The 21043-nt window shown below is 36.7% G+C and overlaps 1 protein-coding gene, 1 long non-coding RNA gene and 2 pseudogenes across 2 annotated transcripts; 3 read left to right on the top strand and 1 right to left on the bottom strand.

Annotated features, from left to right (window-relative positions):
• The first annotated feature begins 1598 nt into the window (after positions 1 to 1598).
• On the top strand, positions 1599 to 8252 carry LOC137714682 (pentatricopeptide repeat-containing protein At3g62470, mitochondrial-like; annotated as a pseudogene).
• A 3636-nt stretch (positions 8253 to 11888) lies between these two features.
• LOC137714681 (histidine kinase CKI1-like) lies at positions 11889 to 14026 on the top strand (annotated as a pseudogene).
• A 1932-nt stretch (positions 14027 to 15958) lies between these two features.
• On the top strand, positions 15959 to 17563 carry LOC137716315 (uncharacterized). The gene is made up of 2 exons (XR_011065659.1): positions 15959 to 16074; positions 17043 to 17563. It is a non-coding gene; the product is annotated as an uncharacterized lncRNA (long non-coding RNA).
• Positions 17564 to 18003: 440 nt separating this feature from the next.
• On the bottom strand, positions 18004 to 19727 carry LOC137716289 (ribosomal RNA small subunit methyltransferase-like). Its single transcript, XM_068455723.1, has 2 exons — positions 19315 to 19727; positions 18004 to 18961 (listed from the first exon to the last, which is right to left on the bottom strand). The coding sequence occupies exons 1-2, from the start codon at positions 19621 to 19623 to the stop codon at positions 18233 to 18235; spliced, it is 1038 nt and encodes a 345-aa protein (XP_068311824.1). The 5' UTR covers positions 19624 to 19727; the 3' UTR covers positions 18004 to 18232.
• Positions 19728 to 21043: the final 1316 nt, after the last annotated feature.

Below are 21043 nucleotides of genomic sequence, written 5' to 3'. Positions count from 1 at the left end.
CGTAGGGGTGGATATGATGATAATCTGGTGGTGAGATGGTCTGAAATATAAGGTTTGTGTGTGGGTTGTCTCGGTGGAGGAGAGAGTGCAGAGGGTGAAAAAGGGTTGAGAGTTTTCGAGAGAGTTCGAGAGTGTACATTGTAGAGGGAAAGGAAGACACAGTGAGAAGGGAAATGGGGTGTGGGCCCCATGTCCACACAAAATCGTCACATAAAAATAGTAATATTAAATAAAAAAATATCATAATAGTAATATAGTAACATATCCATAATAAAAAAATTATAAAACTGAAATTTTAGGGACGGAATGTTTGTTATGAGATCTAAAGTTCAGGTGGTAAAATGTAATTTACCCTAATTAATATTTGAGATAAAATTTATAAATATTTTTTATTTTAAACATAAAGTATATTTAGTAATTCACCTTTATTTGTTAATTAAATTAATTGCACATCTAGTATTATATCATTTTTGGTCATTTCACACAGTCACAGTTGTTTTACATAAAAGTTTACCAAACACTATAATACTGCTTTTTTTTCCAAAAGCACTTTTACAAAAAAATTTACCAAACACTCTGCTGCTTTATTTCATAGCTGCTTATTCTCACAGTACAGCAGAAACAGTTTTTTTTCAAAGCACAACAATACCAAACCAGCCCACTTTACCCTTTATTTTATCTTTATCGTTAAAAGTTTTCAAGCATTTTCATTAGTTTTTTTAATTTCCTTTTCGTTGCCTTCTCTTTCGCAGCTTTTAAATTGGGCGGGCATTATAAAATTAAATCGGGCCCAATAATCTACAAAGTCCTCATCCACGACCCAATACAATAACCAAAGAAATTTATCTGATTCCCCACCTGAATTTTTATGAGAGATTCAACTTACCATTTGAAAAAGAAAAAAACTTAAGCAATCTATCACCCGAATTAATAATTGATTACCCTTTTTAAGCTTTTGTGCGTGCAAATGCCTTTCTTTTATTCGTGTGCACTATACATGACTTATATATTTTTTAGCCACGTTGGAGTATTGTTAATTTTTATTGGGTTAAAAAATTAATCGGAAAACCAGTCCAAGAAGAAACAACCCTGAAAAGACTAATATAGCCATACAAACTTTATATAGTTCTACATAGAGTTGACGAGCATCACACTCTTCATTTAAGTGAAAAATTGGATTGAGTTATCAATGTGTGGTCAATTGCAACTCATTATTAAGTGTGAGTTGATGAATTTGATTTAATTTTTTTATTTTATATTTTGAGAACTTAGCCAAATGATCAATTACCATTATGTCGTCACTAATTGCTACGTTGTCACATTAGCTGGATAGTTGAGTAGAATTTTGTTCTATTCCACAATCGAAAATTTTAATTTTCTGACCATAACGAAAAGTAAAATTGGGCTGGGCCTAATTTACTAATCGGTGGTTACGCCGCTGCGCTTAATTAGGATTCAGCAGTTTTGTTGTTGGCCTGTTGCAACTACGAACTCTACATTTCCTTCCACTTTCTTCACCCATCTCTGAATCTTCATACTTGATAGCTGAAAATCTCGATCTACTAAAGACTACTAGAAAGTCCATTCATGGCTGCCCAATGTCCCTCTTTCTAATAAGATCATCCTCTTCCGCCCAAAGCCACCTCTTTTACTCTCAACCACACCCAGCAACACCACTCTCAGATGTCTGCCCACGCCGCCGCTTCACCATCGAGCTATGTTCTTTCTATCAAGGACGAGAAAGACGACGCCGCCGAGGGCAAGTTTGCCTTCCTAATAGTAGCTCTCTGCCCCTGCCTAGTTTTCTTCATTCTCCTCTTCATCGTTATCTCTATCATTCTCATTGTCAAATTCCATTTATTTTGCCATACCCCACTTCACTTTTTATTCTACAAGAAAAACTGCTAACTATACCTACTACAATCTCCAATTTTACAACTTCAATGGTTGGCATTGTATATTGTGATTGGATTATGGCGTTTCTAGTGCCACTGCTGATGGTTCGGATTCGGGTGTTGAAACTGATAGCGAGGATGAGGATAGGGAGAATGTTCATGTTAGTTCTAGTGCGGGCCCGTAAGAGGTCGACAGGGTATGCAAGGTGATCGATGAATTGTTTGCTTTAGATTGGAACATGGAGGCAGTTCTTGATGAATGCGGTATCCATTTGTCCCATGATTTGGTTACGGCGGTTTTGAAACGCTTCCAGCACGCTAGAAAACCCGCCCTTCGGTTTTTCTATTGGGCAGGGCAAAAGCCAGGGTTTTCCCATGATTCTAGGACTCGTAATTCAATTGTGAGCATTTTAGGAAAGACTAGGCAATTTGAGACCATGATGTCGCTGCTTGAAGAAATGGGAGCGAAAGAGTTTTTCACGAAGGAAACATTTGTGATTGCTTTTTAAAGCTTTTGCTGCTACCAATGAGAGGAATGAAGTTGTTGGCATTTTTGAATTGATGAAGTACTACAAGTTCAAAGTTGGTGTCAATACCATTAATTGCTTGCTTGATACTTTTGGAAGGGCAAAGCTGGGAAAAGAAATGCAATTGCTTTTTGAGAAGTTGAAATGAAGGTTTACACAAAATTTACAAACTTATTCTGCACTGCTGTACGGGTGGTGCAACTCAAAAAATTTAATGGAGGCAGGGAGTATTGGTAAATAATCTTTTCATTGATTGAAAATAATATTACAACATGTATATATACAACATAAAACAAATACCACATTCTAACTAACTAAAACCAACTATAACAAACTATCTAATAACTAAGGAAGATCTTTTTACCTTTGCATTTACATTTGTACCCTTAATATCCCCCCTCAAACTGATATGAGGCTAGCGAAGAGCAAGTTTGTTCCTGAGAAACATAAACCTTGAATTGGACAGAGCTTTAATGCAAATGTCAGCCACTTGATCCTGTGAACAAACAAAATGCAGAGAAATCTCTTGTGCCAAAACTTTTTCACAAATGTAGTGATAGTCTATTTCAACATGCTTAGTCCAAGCATGGAAAATAGGATTCTTGGCTAGAGAGATAGATGAGATGTTATCACACCACAATTTTGGATTACAAGGTGATTGAAAACTAATGTCAACAATGAGTTTGCAGATCCATGTGAGTTCTACAGCAGTGTTAGCCAATGACCTATATTCAGCCTCTGTGGAGGATATTGCCACTGTAGATTGCTTCTTTGCACTCCAACTGATAATGAAGTTGCCCAAAAACACACAAAAACCACCAGTGGACTTTCTATCAAGAGCACAGCCTGCCCAATCAGCATCTCGGTAGGCATTGGTACTTGGTGTAAAAGAACTCTTAGAAAACCAGATACCACAACCAATGGATCCTTTAAGATACCTCAGGATTCATTTGACTGCTTAAATATGAGAAACTCTAAGGCAGTGCATAAACTAGCAAACAAGATTTACTGCAAATGAGAGATCTGGCCGAGTCCATGTAAGATATTGAAGTGCTCCAACAAGTGATCGATATTCAATAGGGTTATCCAAGAGTGGAGAAGTATGATCAAGCATGGATGTGTTAAGTGGAGTAACACAAGGTTTTGCACCATCCATTTTGGCCTTGTGCAACAAATTCAGAATATATTTTGTTTGATAAATGAAAATACCATTTGAAGATCGTTTAACTTTAATGCCAAGAAAGTAGTGCAAGGAACCAATATCCTTGATTGGAAATAGAGCACTCAACTGGCCAATAACTTACTTGCAGGCTTGAAGAGAAGGACCAATGACAAGGATGTCATCAACATAGACAATAATGAACACGAATTGAGGATATTTCTTGATAAATAAGGAATGATCTGATTGTGAACCAACAAATCCCAAAGAAAGTAATGCATCATTCAGCTTTTCATACCAAACTCTAGGAGCTTGGTTAAGTCTATACAAGGACTTATGTAATCTGCAGACAGAATTAAGTTGTGTAAAGTCCTCAAAGCCAGGAGGTTATTGTATGAATACAAATTTTCTGAGGTTACCATGCAGAAAAGCATTGCTCACATCAAGTTGGTTGAGAAACCAGTCATATTGAGTAGCCAAAGTGAGTAGAAGTCGAATTGTGACGGGTTTTGCAACTGGACTGAAAGTTTCACTATAGTCTAACCCTTCTTGTTAATGAAATCCCTTTGCAACAAGCCGAGCCTTGTACCTGTCTATGGAACCATCAAACTTTCTCTTGATTTGAAACACCCACTTGCAACCTACAAGATTCTGAGATAGAGAAGAGGGAACCAAAGACCAAGTTCCAATGTTGAGAATAGCATTGAACTTTTCTTACATTGTTTTTCTCCAATAGGGATATTTGGATGCCTGATGATAGGTAGATGAAACATAATCAACATTGAGATGAGATGGGATTGGATGTTTAGTGGCATTTAAGGTTTTAGGCTTGAAGATATCAGATTTTGACTTGGTTTGCATTAGATTAATGTTGGTATTAGGATTTGTAGTATAAGAGGTTGAAATGGTTGAATTAGGTTGAGGCAGTGGTTAAGAGAAATGAGAAGTTGAAAGAGGATTTGGTGAATGGGAGAAAGGAGATGAGTCCTAAGAATAAGGTGTTGTGTTTAATGTTTGTAGGTAAAGAGGAGCTGAGGTGAATGTTATAATGGATGGGATAGTATGTGATGGTGATGAAGAGTGAATTTGGGAAGAAGATGAAGTTGATATGGATGATTTGTGAAAAGGAAAATTTCCCTCATAAAAAATAACATGCCTGGAAATGTAGATCCTATTGGAGATAGGATCCAGACACTTATACCTTTAGTGATTTAAACTGTAACCCAAGAAAACACAATGTTTGCTCTTTGGTTATAACTTGGATGTAGTGTAAGGTTTAACCAAAGGAAGCAGCTACAACCAAAAACTTTGAGAAATGTATACTCTAGAGTTTTCTTGAATAAGGATTCCCAATGAGATTGTTTTGTGTCAGTGGACATTCTGTTGATAAGATAAATTGTTGTAGAGAAAACATGAATCCAATACTGATGTGGAACCTTTGAAACTGTCAATAAAGTTTTTGCAGTCTCAACAAGATGTTTGTGCTTGCGCTCAGCACACCCATTTGTTATGGAGTGTGAGGGCAGCTGAGTTGATGTGTAATAGCATAAGCAAGTAAGAACTGAAAGAACTTTGAACTCAAGAATTCACCACCAGAGTCTGAGCATATAGAAATAATCTTGGTTCCTAACTGATTTTCAACAAGAGCTTTGAATTGAACAAATGTAGAAAGTACATCAAACTTAAACTTCAAAGGATCAAACCACGAGTACTTGGTATAATCATCGACAAGGATCACATAGTATCTAAAACCATGCACAAAAGTGACATAAGCTAGTCCCTAGACATCTGTGTGAAGAAGCTTTGATGGCTTGCTTGTTGGACAAGATACAATGACAAAATAAAGCTTAGAGCTTTTGCTTACATCACAATCTGAGCAGAAAGCTTTATTTATAGACACATAAATACATGAATTTGAGACCAATTTATTTAAGATTTTGATAGAGGGATGGCCAAGTCTTTGGTGCCAAAAATCTTTGGAAGCCCTTTGTATCAGCAACAAACGCTTTGTGATTACCAACAACAGAAGATGATGCATGAAATGGGTAGAATCCATCACGAACTGGTCCACTAAAAAACATCTTCCCTGAAGAAATATCATTCATAGTGAAGTGAAAGGGATAAGGATGCATAGAACACTAGTTGTCAAGAAGAAATTGGTTTGCAAAAAGCAAATTTTTCTTTAAATCAGGCACATAAATAACATTTTTCAACTGAAAACGATGAGTACGAGTATTTAAGATTGAGGAGCTAGAGTGAAAGATGGGTAAACCTTTGTCATCACCAATGTAGACCTGTTTCAGGACTATGATAAGCCTTAGGATTTTGAAGATTGATGTAGTTGTTGGTCATGTTTGAACTGGCACTAGAATCTACAAGCCAAGTAGGTGTAGAAGAAGTAGATCCAGTATTGTAACCATAACAGAAAGAGATGAAGTGCTAGTGTAATTGGGATTCATTTTTTGTGGACAGTCAATTGCTTCATGATCATAATGGTAGCAGATTTGACAAGGAGTTCGTTTACCGGAGGAATTGGAGAAAGAACGACCACTAAGAGGAAAACGTGGATTATTCTACCGATAATTGTTACACTATGAGTTTCCTCTTAAATTACCCTTGCCTTGATAATTTCTAGGGTTTGAAAAGTTGCCACGATATTGGGAGTAATTCTGAGAACGGCATTAAGAGAAATTATGTGAAGAAGTATTTTGAGCATTGTATGCCTGAGAATTCACAGGTAGGGCGGGAAGAAGACCAGCTGAGGAATTACACACCTGAAATGGAGCAATATGAGGTGATTTCTTGCGATTGTTTAATTGAATTTCTTTGCTTAAAAGAAGGCCATGTAATTCATCAATCATAGTCGATCCGATGCAAAATTGAATAACATCAATGAATGAATCATACTCTGATGACAATCCATGAAGTGTGATAGAAATAAGCTCGAAATCCTCAACTGGTGCTCCAGTACTTGCAAGAGCGTCTGCAATTTCCTCAATTTGTTGGAGAAATTGAGTTGTTGTGGATTCTCCTTTAATGATGTTACGTAGACGAGATCGGATCATGAATGTGAGATTGAGATGCAGCAGCCAATCTTGATTCCAGTTTCACCCAAAGTTCTCAAGAAGAATTAACTCCAACAGTATAAGGAATTAGGGTTTTAGAAAGTATGGAATTGATCCAGATGAGGATATTTTGATCATTTTCATACCAAGAAACATACTCTTGATTGAGAGGTGAGATTGTCAGAATCATCCAGTAGCATTTGAGGCGGTGGTGGTGTCGATCCATCAACTATGCCGGTGAGATTGTAGCGACAAAAAATTGGAGCGAGCAAAGCACTCTAGGTGACACAATTAGTGGTTGTGAGCTTAATCGGCACCATCGATCCAATGTTCTGAATCGTGGCGGAGGAAGTCGTCGGAGGTGTGATTGTGAGAGAGAAAGTCATCGGAAAAGGTTGATGAACTCGAGCTATAAAATCAGAGGAAGGAGAAGCAGGAACCACCATTAATGTGCAAGGCTAGGATTTTGGAGATAGAGAAGTTGCTGAGATCGCGATCGCGATAGGGGAGAAAGAATAAGGAAGAGATTGCAGGCGGTGAAGCGTGTTTGGATCAAGTCATGAGACAGAATGCAGTTGATACCATACTGGGAAATAATCTTTTCATTGATTGAAAATAATATTACAACATGTATATATACAAGTATTTCCACCAATAAAACAAACACCACATTCTAACTAACTAAAATCAACTATAACAAACTATCCAATATATAAGGAAGATCTTTTTACATCTACATTTACATTTGTACCCTCAATAAGGAGGGTGTGGAATAAGATGGTTGATAAGGGATTTAAGCCTGATATTGTTGTGTATAATACAATACACAGAGGGTAATTGAGGGGTCATAAGAGGTTTGATGTTATCAAGCTGCTTAAGGTCATGAAAGCCAATGGCCTATCTCTCAACGTTAGAAGTTAGTGTTTTGATTTAGGATTTCTGCAAGCAAAAAAAGATGAAATAATCGGTTGACCCTTTTTATGAAATGCAAGAATTTGGCTGCTAGCCAGGTGGTGCGGTTTACACGTGCTTAATCACAGGGTTTGGAAATCAGAAGAAGATGGAAATAGTTTATGAATTGTAGAGAGAGATGAAGGAAAACGGTTGCACTCCTAATGGGCGGACATACAATGCTTTGATTAAAGTGATGACAAGGCAGTAGCGAATGCCAGATGATGCAGTGCAGATATACAACAAGATGATTCAAAATGGCATTGAGCCATTAATACACACTTATAACACGATCATGAAGTCTTATTTTCAGACGAAAAATTATGATATGGGTTGTGCAGTATGGGATAAGATGATTCAAAATGGGTTTTACAATTCATATACTATTCTCATTTGAGGTTTTTTAAGTCAAGGAAGATCAGGAAAAGCCTGTAAATTTCTAGAGGAAATGGTCGAAAAAGGAATGAAGCCTTTTCAGCTTGATTTAAACAAGTTTGCAATGGACTTCTGCAGAGTTGGGAAACCTGACATTCTTGAGGAATAGGCGCAGAATATGAAGTTTGCTTGTAAATTTGAAGTCTCCATTGTCTTTAAAAGGTGGGTTGAGATGATGAAGAAAAGGGTAAAGAGAAGAGATCATGACACTCAACCTTAAAGATGGTGAAATGCCAAATGAGGCATTATGGTTTCCAACTGATGCCATTTCCTTCCATACCTGCTCAAGTTTTAGCATGCATCAACAATTTTTTGGGCATTGAAAAGCTACAATTTATATTGTATATTATCATAGTTCGTGCACATCTTTATTGTTTGCCTATTTGGTGTTGTAAATGGTTCATATTTTATGTACTTTAGCTGTATCACTTGATTGGTTGCCTATCCTAGCCTATATGTTATGAGACATATTATGCGTTCCCAGTCAATTGTTTCCCCATTATTCTTTCCCAATATTGGAGGACGTTTCAAGTTTGAAAGACCTTCCTCCATTAATTTGTTAAATGTGAGGTCATCTCTAATTAATACACTGAAAATATGAGTCAAAGTCTTTTCAATGCACCAAAGACTTAAATATGAGCTTTAGTATGAAATTTGAATCCAAATGGTGCAGAAATCGAAAGGCCAAAATTTAAATCCAGTTAGCCATTAGACAGTTAGGAGGATTCATGCACCGTGGGGCCTAGCTGTCGAGCACTATGTTATATATTCAACCTCTTCTTTGTTTAAAAAAAAAAAAAAAAAAAAAAAGTGGGGCCCACTTCATTTTTTTTAAACAAACGATATTATCTACATTAAGGGGTGGGGGAGTGGGCTAAGCCTCGTAATGGGCTAGTAATAATGTGGGTTAAACTCATCTTTGGCGAGAATCGAACCTAAGACCTCTCACTTACATGTGGAGAAAAATATCACTAAACCGTAGTACTAAATAACGGGCCTACTTCATATTTGAGTCAACCAAATCTGAAGCCTAATATGGGTTTTCATTTAAGTCCTAACTCAATTTTTTTTAGGTTTGGGTTGCATTTTTTGTGTTTAAACCCAAATATGGGAATTTGAGAGATTTTAATGGATTTATAAATTCATGGATTTTTATGGAGTTTGACTGATTTGTAGAGATTCCATGTAAATTTTGATTCAATTCCCTCAAAATCTCATGGGGAGATGTGAGATTTGTGGATGCTTAAAATACATTAGAAAATTTCTCCAATTCCTTCTAATTCCTCAACTTTCCCAAATTCTTTAAATTTTAATTCCAATTAAATACACCTGAAATGTTATAAACTTCTTTAAAATTCTAATTGAATACATCTGGATTTCTAAGGATTTTAATAAACTATCTTAAAATCATGATTGAATACACATTAAATTTCAGAGAATCATTTAAAATCCTAATTGAATACTCCTAGATTCATTAAAAGAATTAAAATCTCTCAAAATCCCAATTAAATACACCCCTCTTAGATTTGAGTCTTTCCGTTACAGTTAATCTAATAGGACATAATTTATTTTAAAAAAAGTATTATGCATAATAGGGAACATATAAAAAGAATTCTTGCCTTAAACCTTTTATCACAGAACAAATTAATGAGGAATTTTTTGGCTCCCTTTAAGCCAATCTTGCAGCGGGCCATTAACTACCAATGCAAGAAGAAACCCAGACATAAAACTATGTGCTTGTTTTTCAGTTAATCAACAAGTTCTTCTCTTGGTCTTTTTATCATTTCCTAGCTGGCAACGGAATTAAGCTGCTTTATGGTCTGGATCTGCATGGAACCTACGTGCCTAATCCAAAACATTAGTCCCCATAGCCCTAATGCCATATGTCGGTCGACAGAGATCATCTTTTTAACAAGCGCTTCATTTCTGTTTTTCGATTTACTGCTAGTCCAATATTTCTGTGTGCTACCTGTATACATCCCCAATTCTGCAAGAACCCTAGATGGAAAATTTTGGGCGTGGTGAATGCAAGAAGCCAAAAAGGAATTGTGCTGACTGATGCCCTTGAGTATTTAATATCCAAAATCTACTTCAAGATATTTAATTTATATACAAAACTCTCTTTCAAAGAAGCAAGAGTACTCGGATATCATCATATCAGAAGTTAATAAAAACATCATAACATTGTTTTGCCCTAACTCCAACCAGAAGATGAACAAAACTGACTGCAGACTGCAAATTTAGCGGACAAAAAAAAAAAAGCTAATAAGAGGCGTAAGTTCCCATCATCCTTCTGCGGCTCACATATATATATATATGTGTGTGTGTGTGTGTGTGTGTGTATTCCTCCTCTTCTTCTTCAACAGGTCATCATCTCTCCCACACCTTTTCTTCTTTCTTCTTCTTGTTCATAAGTCTCTCACAGCTTTTCTTTAATTTTACAAAATTCATTCATTGGTTTTATGAATAAAGCATCTCCCTTCTGATGGATTGTTTGTTTGTTTGTGGCTTTTTTTCAAATTTTTTGGATGACCTTCTGCGGTTTGATTTCAAAGAATTTAGGACCGTAGCATTATAATTTTACCAATGAATGCACTAGATAATACATATCATGATCTATATATGAGGTATGTTATCTTTTAAATTATGGTAATTGATTTCATATTTGCTCTAGTTCAAGCAAAATAAGGAATGAACGATTGAGAAACTAACAAAAAAGAGGATAAAATTGAACATGATGATTTGACAAAGTTAGATTTGAGATACGTAGGTCTTGCAAAATCTCAATGAGAGACCAAAGAAACTCAAACAATGATACGACAACTTCTTGTACTCATTGATCAAGCCCTAGAAAATCATCATCAATCGTTTTTCTTTTATATAGTTGTTAATGCTCTTTCATAAAAGTTGCGTTTTTATTATTTTTTTTATTTTTTTATGTATGTGCGTACTAAATCATTAAAAAAATTCAACGTACACTAACCAGTTAATCTAATTCTCATTTCTTTGCAATTTGAATTTTCGCGGTAAATGAATGTATTGAATGTGTGCCACATATATTCATAAATATGCATTTCCCACACCGCAATTGTTATTCAAATTATAACGTGAAACAATAGTTACTATTTAATAGCATAACAACAAATTAATAAAGGCCTGTTCTTGATTTAATATGGGTGAGAGATTTTATTCTCTAATTTTTTTTTTTTTTTTTTTTAGAAGTCTCCAATTTTGTTATGCCTTTTAAGGGAGTCTGCTTTTACTCACTCTACCATAACGAAAAGAAAAAAAATAAAAAAAAGAGAGAAATTTTTCTTAATTGTGATTTGGAATGAACCTTTCATGGTGGAAGAAATGAACGATTGGCTCATGTTTGAGTATGATGAATCACTTCGCGCTGGCATGTTGCACCATAGCAAATAGAATAGATCGAGGAAGCAAAGCAGACATTACCTGCTTGTCAGGCTAGATTCCAGCCGATCTTGTTTGACTACTTGGCAGTTAAGACGGGGTGGTTTTCTAAAAGCCATACTGGTGCTGTTGTTTCTATACGAAAATTGTGTGAATTAGTTAGCGGCGGCTATCCTGTCATAAAAAATTAAAAATATTAGATACATGTAAGTATTATAGTTAAATCATAAACATGTGCTAAAAAAAACTACCCTATATATGTTGTTTTATCAGACTCACAATTCTTAATGTTCGAACTTAAAATGTAGTTCGTTTTTGTTTTGTTGATGTCTTTGATTGGTGAAGTATGTCAAAATCTAGTTTTTGACTTTCATTTGACCTTATTTTCATGGCAACTTGGATGATACATAAAGTTGTTTGTGGCTAATCACGATTCGAAGACCCAATGAAACTCAACCCATTGAAAGTGTTCATAAGGCATGCTTTCTTTGTCTTGCTGGTAATTCTTCTTTTCATTATTCTAAACTAATTTCAAGCTTAATTTCATTGTTATCACTTTATTGCAAATATTATTCTAACTAGTAAAACTCCTTGCAGGCAACTTGCGTGTTGGTACTTGCTTGCTTATTGATCAGCATCATCAAGCATATCGAGCATAGTTTACAGGTAATCTTAATTAAAATAACCTTCAAAACTCAATTGTTCGTTAATTTATTTATAAAATATCTACATTATTTAAAACTTGTAAACCTTTTTGTTTGAGTTTCAGGTTTATAATGTTCTATCGGGTTCCCCTCACATTAGGTCAATGATGAGTCTTGTTCTCAAGGACTGCAAAGTGGCATTCATCCTCCTCATTGTAGTGATTGGTATTATGGGCTTCTTCATTTTCAGTTATATTTTCGTAAAGAGTATTTCGGGAAGACGAGAGATGCATCTGTGTAACACATTGATCAAGCAAGTGGAGGCCACCCATCAAGCAGAGAGAAAGAGCATCAATAAAAGCCTTGCATTTGCTACAACAAGCCATGACATTCGTGCTGCTCTAGTCGGAATCACAGGTTTGATTTACATATCTAAAGATGAAGTTTCCTTGGGTTCTGAGTTGGAGACCAATTTAAGGCAGATGGAAACTTGTGCAAAACACCTCTTTGGTATATTGAACTCTATTCTGGATACGAGTACGATAGAAGCAGGGAAAATGTAACTTGAAGAAGAGGAATTCGATGTGGCGTAACTTATTGAAGATGTAGTTAATTTGTATCATCTTGTGGGTTTTTAAAAAAGGCATAGATGTGGTGTTGGATCCTAATGATAGCTCTCTTCTTAAGTTTCCGCATGCAATAGGCGACAGGGATAGACTAAAACAGATGTTCTGCAACTTAATGAGCAACACCGTCAAGTTTACGTCGGAGGGACTTGTCACAGTCCGCGCTTGGGTCGAAAAACTTAGTTTTAAGAACTCAATAACTGCTTCTGGCAAGAGCAATGGTGTTGCAAGATAATTGTTGTACTTGTTTAACAAGAACAACAAAGCCCAAGCCGACATGGGAAGAATGAAGCATGATCCAAATGCTTTGGAATTTGTATTTGAGATGGATAATACAGGAAAAGCAAAAATCAGTGTTTGAAAACTATGTCCAAGTTAAAGAAACTGCTCTTGGAGAATGAGGCACCGGCTTAGGACTTGGCATTGTTCAGTCCTTGGTAAGCAATCAACATTGCATTAATTTCATGTTTATATTTTCCCACTAATATTTATTTTCCTCTTAAAACTCATTTCCACTAACCTTCATCTCATTGTATTTATTTTTCATGTGGAAATTTCGACCATAGCTAGTTTGCTTTTGTGCTGGATGTATAAGGTTTTTCTTCAATGACGATATATAGTTTTAGTACAGGGTTTCTTTGGTTGATGTCGTACATGGTCGTTAACCATGTTTTTTACTGCGGAGATTGCTCAGTAACAAATAATGTACTTTAGTTTTTGAAGAATATTCTGTTTCTCTACAATGTGCCTATTACGATTTTGATTTCTTGGGAACATGTCTTTATAGTTTATACATGTTGATATTTTTTGAAATGTTGCATTATATTTAGGTAAGTTTGATGCACGGAGAATTAGGAATTGCGGACAAGGAGATGGATGAAAGAAGGACATGCTTTAGGTTTAATGTTCTGCTAACTGTACGTGAGAATGTCTCCAAGGATAGCACGAAAGAAGTGGACATTGAAATAAGATTTGGCCCAAGTACTTCTGATTTGGGGACAGTAACCACTCACACTTCGAGTACTCCCACATTGAGCATTCACACGCCAAGCCCCATCTTGAACATTCGAACCCCATCTAGTACTCCTAAGGTTGAAGGATCAGGATCCTCTGTCGTCTTGTTGATTAAGAATGAAGAGTGTCGCAAAATTTCACAAAAGTTCATGGAAAACCTTGGGATAAAAGTAATTGTTGTAGACCAATGGGAACAACTATCCCATACTCTAGAAAAAACAACTAAACACAAGGGGGCTACCAATCTCGTCATCATAGCTCTTCAGGAATATCCGAGTTGGGTTTACAGGATTGCTTGAGTAAATCCACATCATGCAACCTTACCAACAGAGTAAAAGAGGTGCCTTTAATCAGTGCAATGGACAAGAGTGGAACCGAATACAACAACAACATGCTCCCTCTTTCTCTCTTTAAGAAGATGAGTCTTCGGGGTGCAATGGGCTTTGTATTAGTAGTGATCGATGCCACAGCTGGACCCTTTTCAAAACTATGTAAGATTGTGACCGAGTTCAAAATGGATCATCACTAGAATAGTACTAGGAATGGTAATTGGTGCAGGGTTGTTTGGTTAGTAAGTCATAGCATCGACTTGAATGATCATGATATGTTTGATCAAGAGGACGTAGTCAAACACAAGACGCTTCACGGTAGCCGTCTATACAAAGTGATAAGACTTCTTCCATAGTTTGGAGGTGCATTACCTAATAAGAGAAGGGCCACATTTCAGTAGCTTCCACACCAGGATGGAAAAGCGTCCAGAGCTCTTGCTAGTTCCTCAATATCACATCATCATTGGTCGTATAATAATCAGTTAAATCATTCAACCAATGATGGCATTGAAGTATTGCAAGACCATAGTAATATTGGTGGTAGTTCAGGTAATGAGACACCTCGCAAGAAAAAAAATTCACCAACGCTGACTCAACAATATCTGTCTCATATTGGCTCCACCACATCAAGAAACTCACAAATTCTAGGTCCTCCTAGTGATCAAACACAAGAGCATGCCAGCGATCCGAATGGGCCTTTGATTGGAAAGAAAATTTTGGTTGCTAATGACATTGAATTGAACCGCAAGCTAGCTCAGATTAATTTGACAAGGTTGGGTGCAACTGTGGAGCTTTGTGGAAATGGAAGAGAAGTTGTTGACCTCGTTCACGGTGCTCTAGCTAATCAAGGAAAACATGGATTCGATTATATACTAATGGATTGTGAGGTAATTATTTCACTCTTCATGGTTGATCAATAATTAATGGTTTAATAATCCAATCATTTGGTGAAGTGATTTTTGCACTTCTCTCTCCCATGGATTTCAAATTGTATTCCCTATCGCCTTTTGTTTTGGATCAAAACTTAAAGTTGATGTGCCTTTTGGTTGGTGGCAGATGCCGGAAATGAATGGATACGAAGCAACAAGGCATACAAGGAGAGGGGAGGAGCCTTATAATCTTCACATTCCGATCATTGCATTGACTGGTCACACATTGGGAGAGGAAAGAAGGCGGAGGATGGAGGCCGGCATGGACGATCATTTGAGCAAACTGTTTAAAAGGGAACAATTGCTTGAAATAACGAAATGCATTGATGATAAAAACAAATTGAAAGACAAACGTTAAGAGAGTATAGAGAGGAATATGATGTCATATGAGCACACTGTTTTTAAATGTGAGTGTCCAATGTGATACAAACAATCTGTTGGATTGAAATCAAAGATCTATATATGATCAAGCATTTAGTTAATATAAATTTGAATGTTATGATCAATTTTTCCTTTTCTTCCGCTATCTTTCTTCTTCTTCTTCTTCTTCCTCTTCTTGTTCAAAAGTAAAAATTTGGATCAAATTTTGCTTATATGTGGAGTTTGCCAATTAGAATTTTTTTTGTTCGGATACATACTCTTTGAATCTCTCAACTGCAACATGAACAAGGAATACAAAATATAGAAGAATGCAGAGGTATATTGTACTCTCTTCGTCTTTTTCTTGTGAGAAAAACAAGGCTATCTGCCATAAAACATTGATTACACTGACCCGAACCCATGCTGCCCCAATCAAGCAGCCATATGGAATTAAGGTTGTCTTCATGAGAGTTGAACATTAACTGGTCACTATTCTGTTGGCTTCCGCCTTCCGAAAGAAAATAAAAAAGATTGTGGGTGGGTGATATTTTCCGTCTTCATAAATCGCTATAAGGGTATTTACGTAAAATGAAATATTTTTGAAAAAGTGAGAGTAAGGGGAAATTAGTGGCAGTCGACTGGGTCAGTGGTGGAATTTTACGATTAGGGCTCGCAGAGGAAGAGAAAAGCTTCACACTTGACTTCCGGTCGCCGTCGATCTATTCTCCGGTAAATAGCTTGGAATCTCAAATTTAAAAGTCTCTCTCTGCCATACTATGTGTGTGTGTGTGTGTGTGTGTGTGTATATTAGCTCATATTGCATTCAGTGGAATACCCGCGCAAAACCCAATAGCCGCGGATTTGGAAACCTTGACGGATTTGGAATTCGACTGCAGATGTCAAAGTTTCCAAATCCATGGAGTGAAACTGTCTTTATGAATTTCGTTGGAGCAGAGCAATCAATTGTTCTGAAAATTTTCTTGTAACATCTTCACTGCTAGTGCTAGCATGGTTTTAACTTGTGAGCTCTGAGAAAAGGGCAAGAATTGGAATGTGATTTTACGCTTTTTAGTTGGGAAATTAGTTTGATATATGGATAGGATACAGACTAATGGATATGGATATGGAACACTATTCGATTAGTCCGTAATCAGCATGTTAATATTATAGTTTGTTTAGTTTTTCTTTTGGATCCCCACCGAAAGAACACAAGAAAGTTTTTGAGTCAGGTTTTTACCCGAAACGAGGATTTCAATGGGTCAGTAATCAGTATGTTAATACCGTCTTTCACCTTTTCATTGTTTGTAGATGGTGCACTTGTAAAGTTGTAATCGTGCAAAGTAGAATCATTCTCTCTGGTTTGAATTTATCCTCCTATTGTTGATGTCTGTCTTCATTCATGTAGCGCGAGATGACTGCAATTGTAACTGTTTAAAGCTACTAGTTGAAGCATAGTAAGAACCATAAGTGACCTTTTGTCATCTGGTTTGTCAACAAGATTTCAGAACCTTTTTTGTCGTGCATGTTTCATGTCTCTTTCAAAGTACAGCCATCATCTTTGACGAAGCAATTAACCAGCTATAAAGAAACTTTGGATATAGGACCATAAGAGAACTCGTTCTGTCAATGCCTTTCCACTGTCATTGGTTAAAACTTTAAAGCTAATTGTTTCCTTGTTGGGATCAATCGTTCTGCAGTATCATGGACGCTCAAATTCAAGAAGCAGTCCCTTGTAGGCCTTGTATTAAGGTGGAATTTCAGCTCCGTTCAGAAACATATTCTGTCAAGGAGCACAAGGGCATTCTTTCGGAACAACTGGTTTCTGTGAAAGAAGAAAGCATGGGAATATTGAAGGACTTCATCACCAGACACAATGTTCCTAATGATGTCCCTGATGAACTTGTTGAAAACTCTTCGGAAGACGATGGCGAGATCCTTGAAAAGCCTCCTGTAAAGTCAAAGAAGACAAAGTTTACTTGATTACCTCTGTATTTCTGGGTTTAAATGTTAAAACTGTTTGTGATTGAGGTGCTCCTTTTGATGTCTTATGAGGTGCTCCTTTTGATGTCTTAGATAAACTGTTTTGAACTAGATTTGGAAGTACCTAGCTTTAGCTACCTTTGTAGTACTGAAGTTGTTATGTTTTGACATGCATTGTGTTGTATCATATAGGTTTCTCTATCAGCTTTTGAAACCAGTCCATGCAATTATTTTTTTCCGTTGCCAAAACTTAGTGTTGGTCGCACACGGACCGATCTTTGTCATTCATACTTGTTAAGATTACAAAGCTTTGTATCGTAATCGGTTAATATTTATATCTTTTCGTTGCAATTTGAGCTTTCGTGTCAAATGAGCGTATGGAAGGTGGACCAGATGTATCTGCATTTCATTTGGCGTACCACCAATATGTTCCGTTCAAACTTGTTTGGGTCGGAAATTCTGAAAAGGAACTTGAACAAGCAATAAAAAGAATGCAAAAGTCTGTCGTTACCGTCTTTTTACTTGTGGAGATGCATCGCAGTGGTAGACGATTGAATCCAATTACATACACTAGTCTTAATCGATGATTCCAATAATGCAAACAGCTTATGGCTTACAATGCTAAACATACAACCGATTCAAAATGGTGCGGGATTTTGTAGTGATTCGTAAAATCGATTAAAAACCGTGAAATCTCATGTCTGCATTCTCTCACTTAAGATGCATCATCCACATACATTGGAAAGGAACCTTTGAGAACCATCGGACGTCCGACATATAATCTCAAGCTAAATCATCACGTATCCCCTCTAAGAAAACACTAAATAAAACAAGAGAAAGACTTTGATGCAACCTAACAAAATTGGGTTGAGTAAAATGTATAATAATCTTGCAAGAAATCCTAAGATCAGGAGAAGTGTATACCATCCTTGTTGAACTGGGAAAGTAGGTCTAAAAATTGCTGTAATTTGAGCTTGGAGGACCTTTCGCCTTCAAAACCAGACTTCTTCAACACATCCAGCACCTTTTTCTTGAATTCGGATATCTCCCCTTCCGCATTACCATCCTCCACCTCCATCTCCATCCCATCATCGACTCCATCATCATCCATCTCCATGTCCTCATCCATAAACTCCATCACATCATTAGTATCCTCTTCTTGGGCTGTTGCAGGATTAAGCGCCTGCAGGGTCTTGTAATTCTTCTCGAGCAGATTGATGACACTTTTCTGCCTAAAAATTGAGCCAAGGGTTTTGTTTTTCCTATTGAAACAGATCCGCAAAAAGCCGTCCCACTCCTTCTGGTTCACTTGTAAAGCCGGTTTCCTGGGCTCGATTCGAACGACAGAGGAATCCACCTTAGGCGGGGGGCGAAAATTGTTCCTACCAACTTTGAGGAGGTGAGATACCCGAGACAAGAGTTGGGTGTTGACAGTAAGACGACAATAGAGCTTGTCACCGGGCTGTGCAACCAGTCTCATCGCAAATTCCCTCTGAAACATTATAATGGCACATCGGAAAGCAGGTTGATGCTTCAATAACTTGAAGGTCAAGGGAGAAGAGATTTGATAAGGGATGTTTGCCACACATATATCGAAATAGGGAAGCTCAGTCTTGAGCACATCTCCTTGAATCACCTGTGTACAGAACCACAAGCAAACCCCTATCTTTCTTCAATTCAGAATCCCCAAAACACATCAAACATATTTCTGTATAATCATACAACATAATTTCTTAAATTAATCACAACAGTAATTAAGAAAATCTTCTGGCAAATATAATTATCATTTCGGAACAGAACTTGATGCAAATCCCCCAAACACACATCACACCTAACAAATCAACCAGAACAGAATTTGATAACTTATTTCTTAATTATCGATTCATAGTCATGGCAACACTAACTGAAATTACCCAATAATGGATTTTCTAATTAAAAAAAAAAGTTCGGTAAATGAAATTTAAAATAAAAAATAAGAAGAAGCGGTACCTGCAAGCGGTTGGAGTGAGGGGTGCCCTGGAAGCGGCGCTGCAGCTCGAGGACCATGCGAGCGTCAATCTCGACGGCGATGACCCTCTTACCAGCTTCTAGAAGCTTCTTGGTGAGATTACCAGTACCGGGACCGATCTCAAGGATGACATCCGTCGATTTGATGCCAGACTTCTGGACGATGGAGTCGACGAGCAAGGGGTTCTTGAGGATGTGCTGTCCCTTGGACTTGTGGAACGATATGCCTCCTTGGTAGGGGGTGTGCCCGGCTGGCCTCGCCTTCTCTTTCTTCGTTTTGCCTCCCGCCATCGATGCCAATTGACAAGCTTTAGTCACAGAGTTTCAGAGAAGGGTTTAGGGTTTTGTTCGCGGGTGGAAGTTGGAAGGGGAGAGAAGTGTTGGAAAATAAGACAGTGGCGCCACACTTAAAATGGGAATGACACGAAAAATAGCTCGGAATGACACGAAAATTGTCTCCAATTGAGTACTAGGGCGAGGTTTGTGGGCCTTACCGGGTCCAAACCCCCAAATCAGGCCAGCGGGCTGGCTATTTTCAGCCCTTCAACGCCAGAATGTCACGCTTGACTCTAGAACGTCAAGCTTGACTTTTTGCTAGCCCTCAAGCTCGGCCCATTTGAATGTCAATGGCTACCTCGCATCAGCATGACGCCAGCTAGCAACGGCTAGTTAACGTCATGCTGCTGTCAGGTTACTGTTGGAATTTGAAATTTTTTTTGGACAAATTATTAAAAAAAATTCTAATTTTTTTTCTTCCTATAAATACCTACGTTATTCCTACAACATTGTAAACTAAATATAAGAAGTGTCACATAGATAAAAATTCTATCTAAAATTTGCACAACTAATTATATCTTGACACATGACACTCAAAATCCTATCAGAAAAATTATTAAGATTACATAAAGATAAGAAATTGAAGAGTTACTCACTTTAGCAACACTTGTCACTCGAAATTCTATTCGAAAAATTATTGAGATTACATAAAGATAAGAAATTTGGAGAGTTAATCATGTTAGCAACACATGTTACTCGAAATCCTATCAAAAAAATTATTGAGATTATATAAAGATAAGAAATCTGAAGGCTTATTCATTTGACGACAAGTGACACTCAAAATATATTTGAAAACCTTATTTTAATATGGTAGTTTAATTTAATTAAAATAATAAATTATATTAGACCTATGATCCTTTGGCCCTGTCGGTTGAAGATATTCTTTTGTCAAAGAGCTATGTTTGGCCTATGACCAGTTGGCTTCCTCAGTTGGAGATGGTATAAAATATGACCAAACACTATTCATTAAAAATATAATTTCTTAATATGGCATAGCACTATTCATTAGAATGTAATTTCTTAATATGACCTAGCACTATTCATTAAACTATAATTTCTTGCAATGCTATAGGGCTAAAGAGAGTCATTTGGCCTTCCTTCGGTCGGAGATGACTTAAGATTTTTTCAGAAAATTTAGTTTTAGACAAGGATATTTAGATATATTATGGTTTTTTATTTTATTTTATTTTTTATTTCATAATTATATCAAAGGATACATTATGGTTTATTTCTATCTAAATATTATCTATAATAAATAATTAAATTGAAGTTTGTTTAATCCAAACAACGATAAAAAAAATCTTATTATGCTAAGTAGGATCAACTGGATAAATCTTACAACGTCATTGCGCTCGATGTTGTGTCACGCCTCCTG

This window comes from Pyrus communis, chromosome 14 (genome assembly GCF_963583255.1).
Source record: "Pyrus communis chromosome 14, drPyrComm1.1, whole genome shotgun sequence".
NCBI classification, from domain to species: Eukaryota; Viridiplantae; Streptophyta; class Magnoliopsida; order Rosales; family Rosaceae; genus Pyrus; species Pyrus communis.
This window is presented reverse-complemented; position numbering and strand designations above follow the sequence as displayed.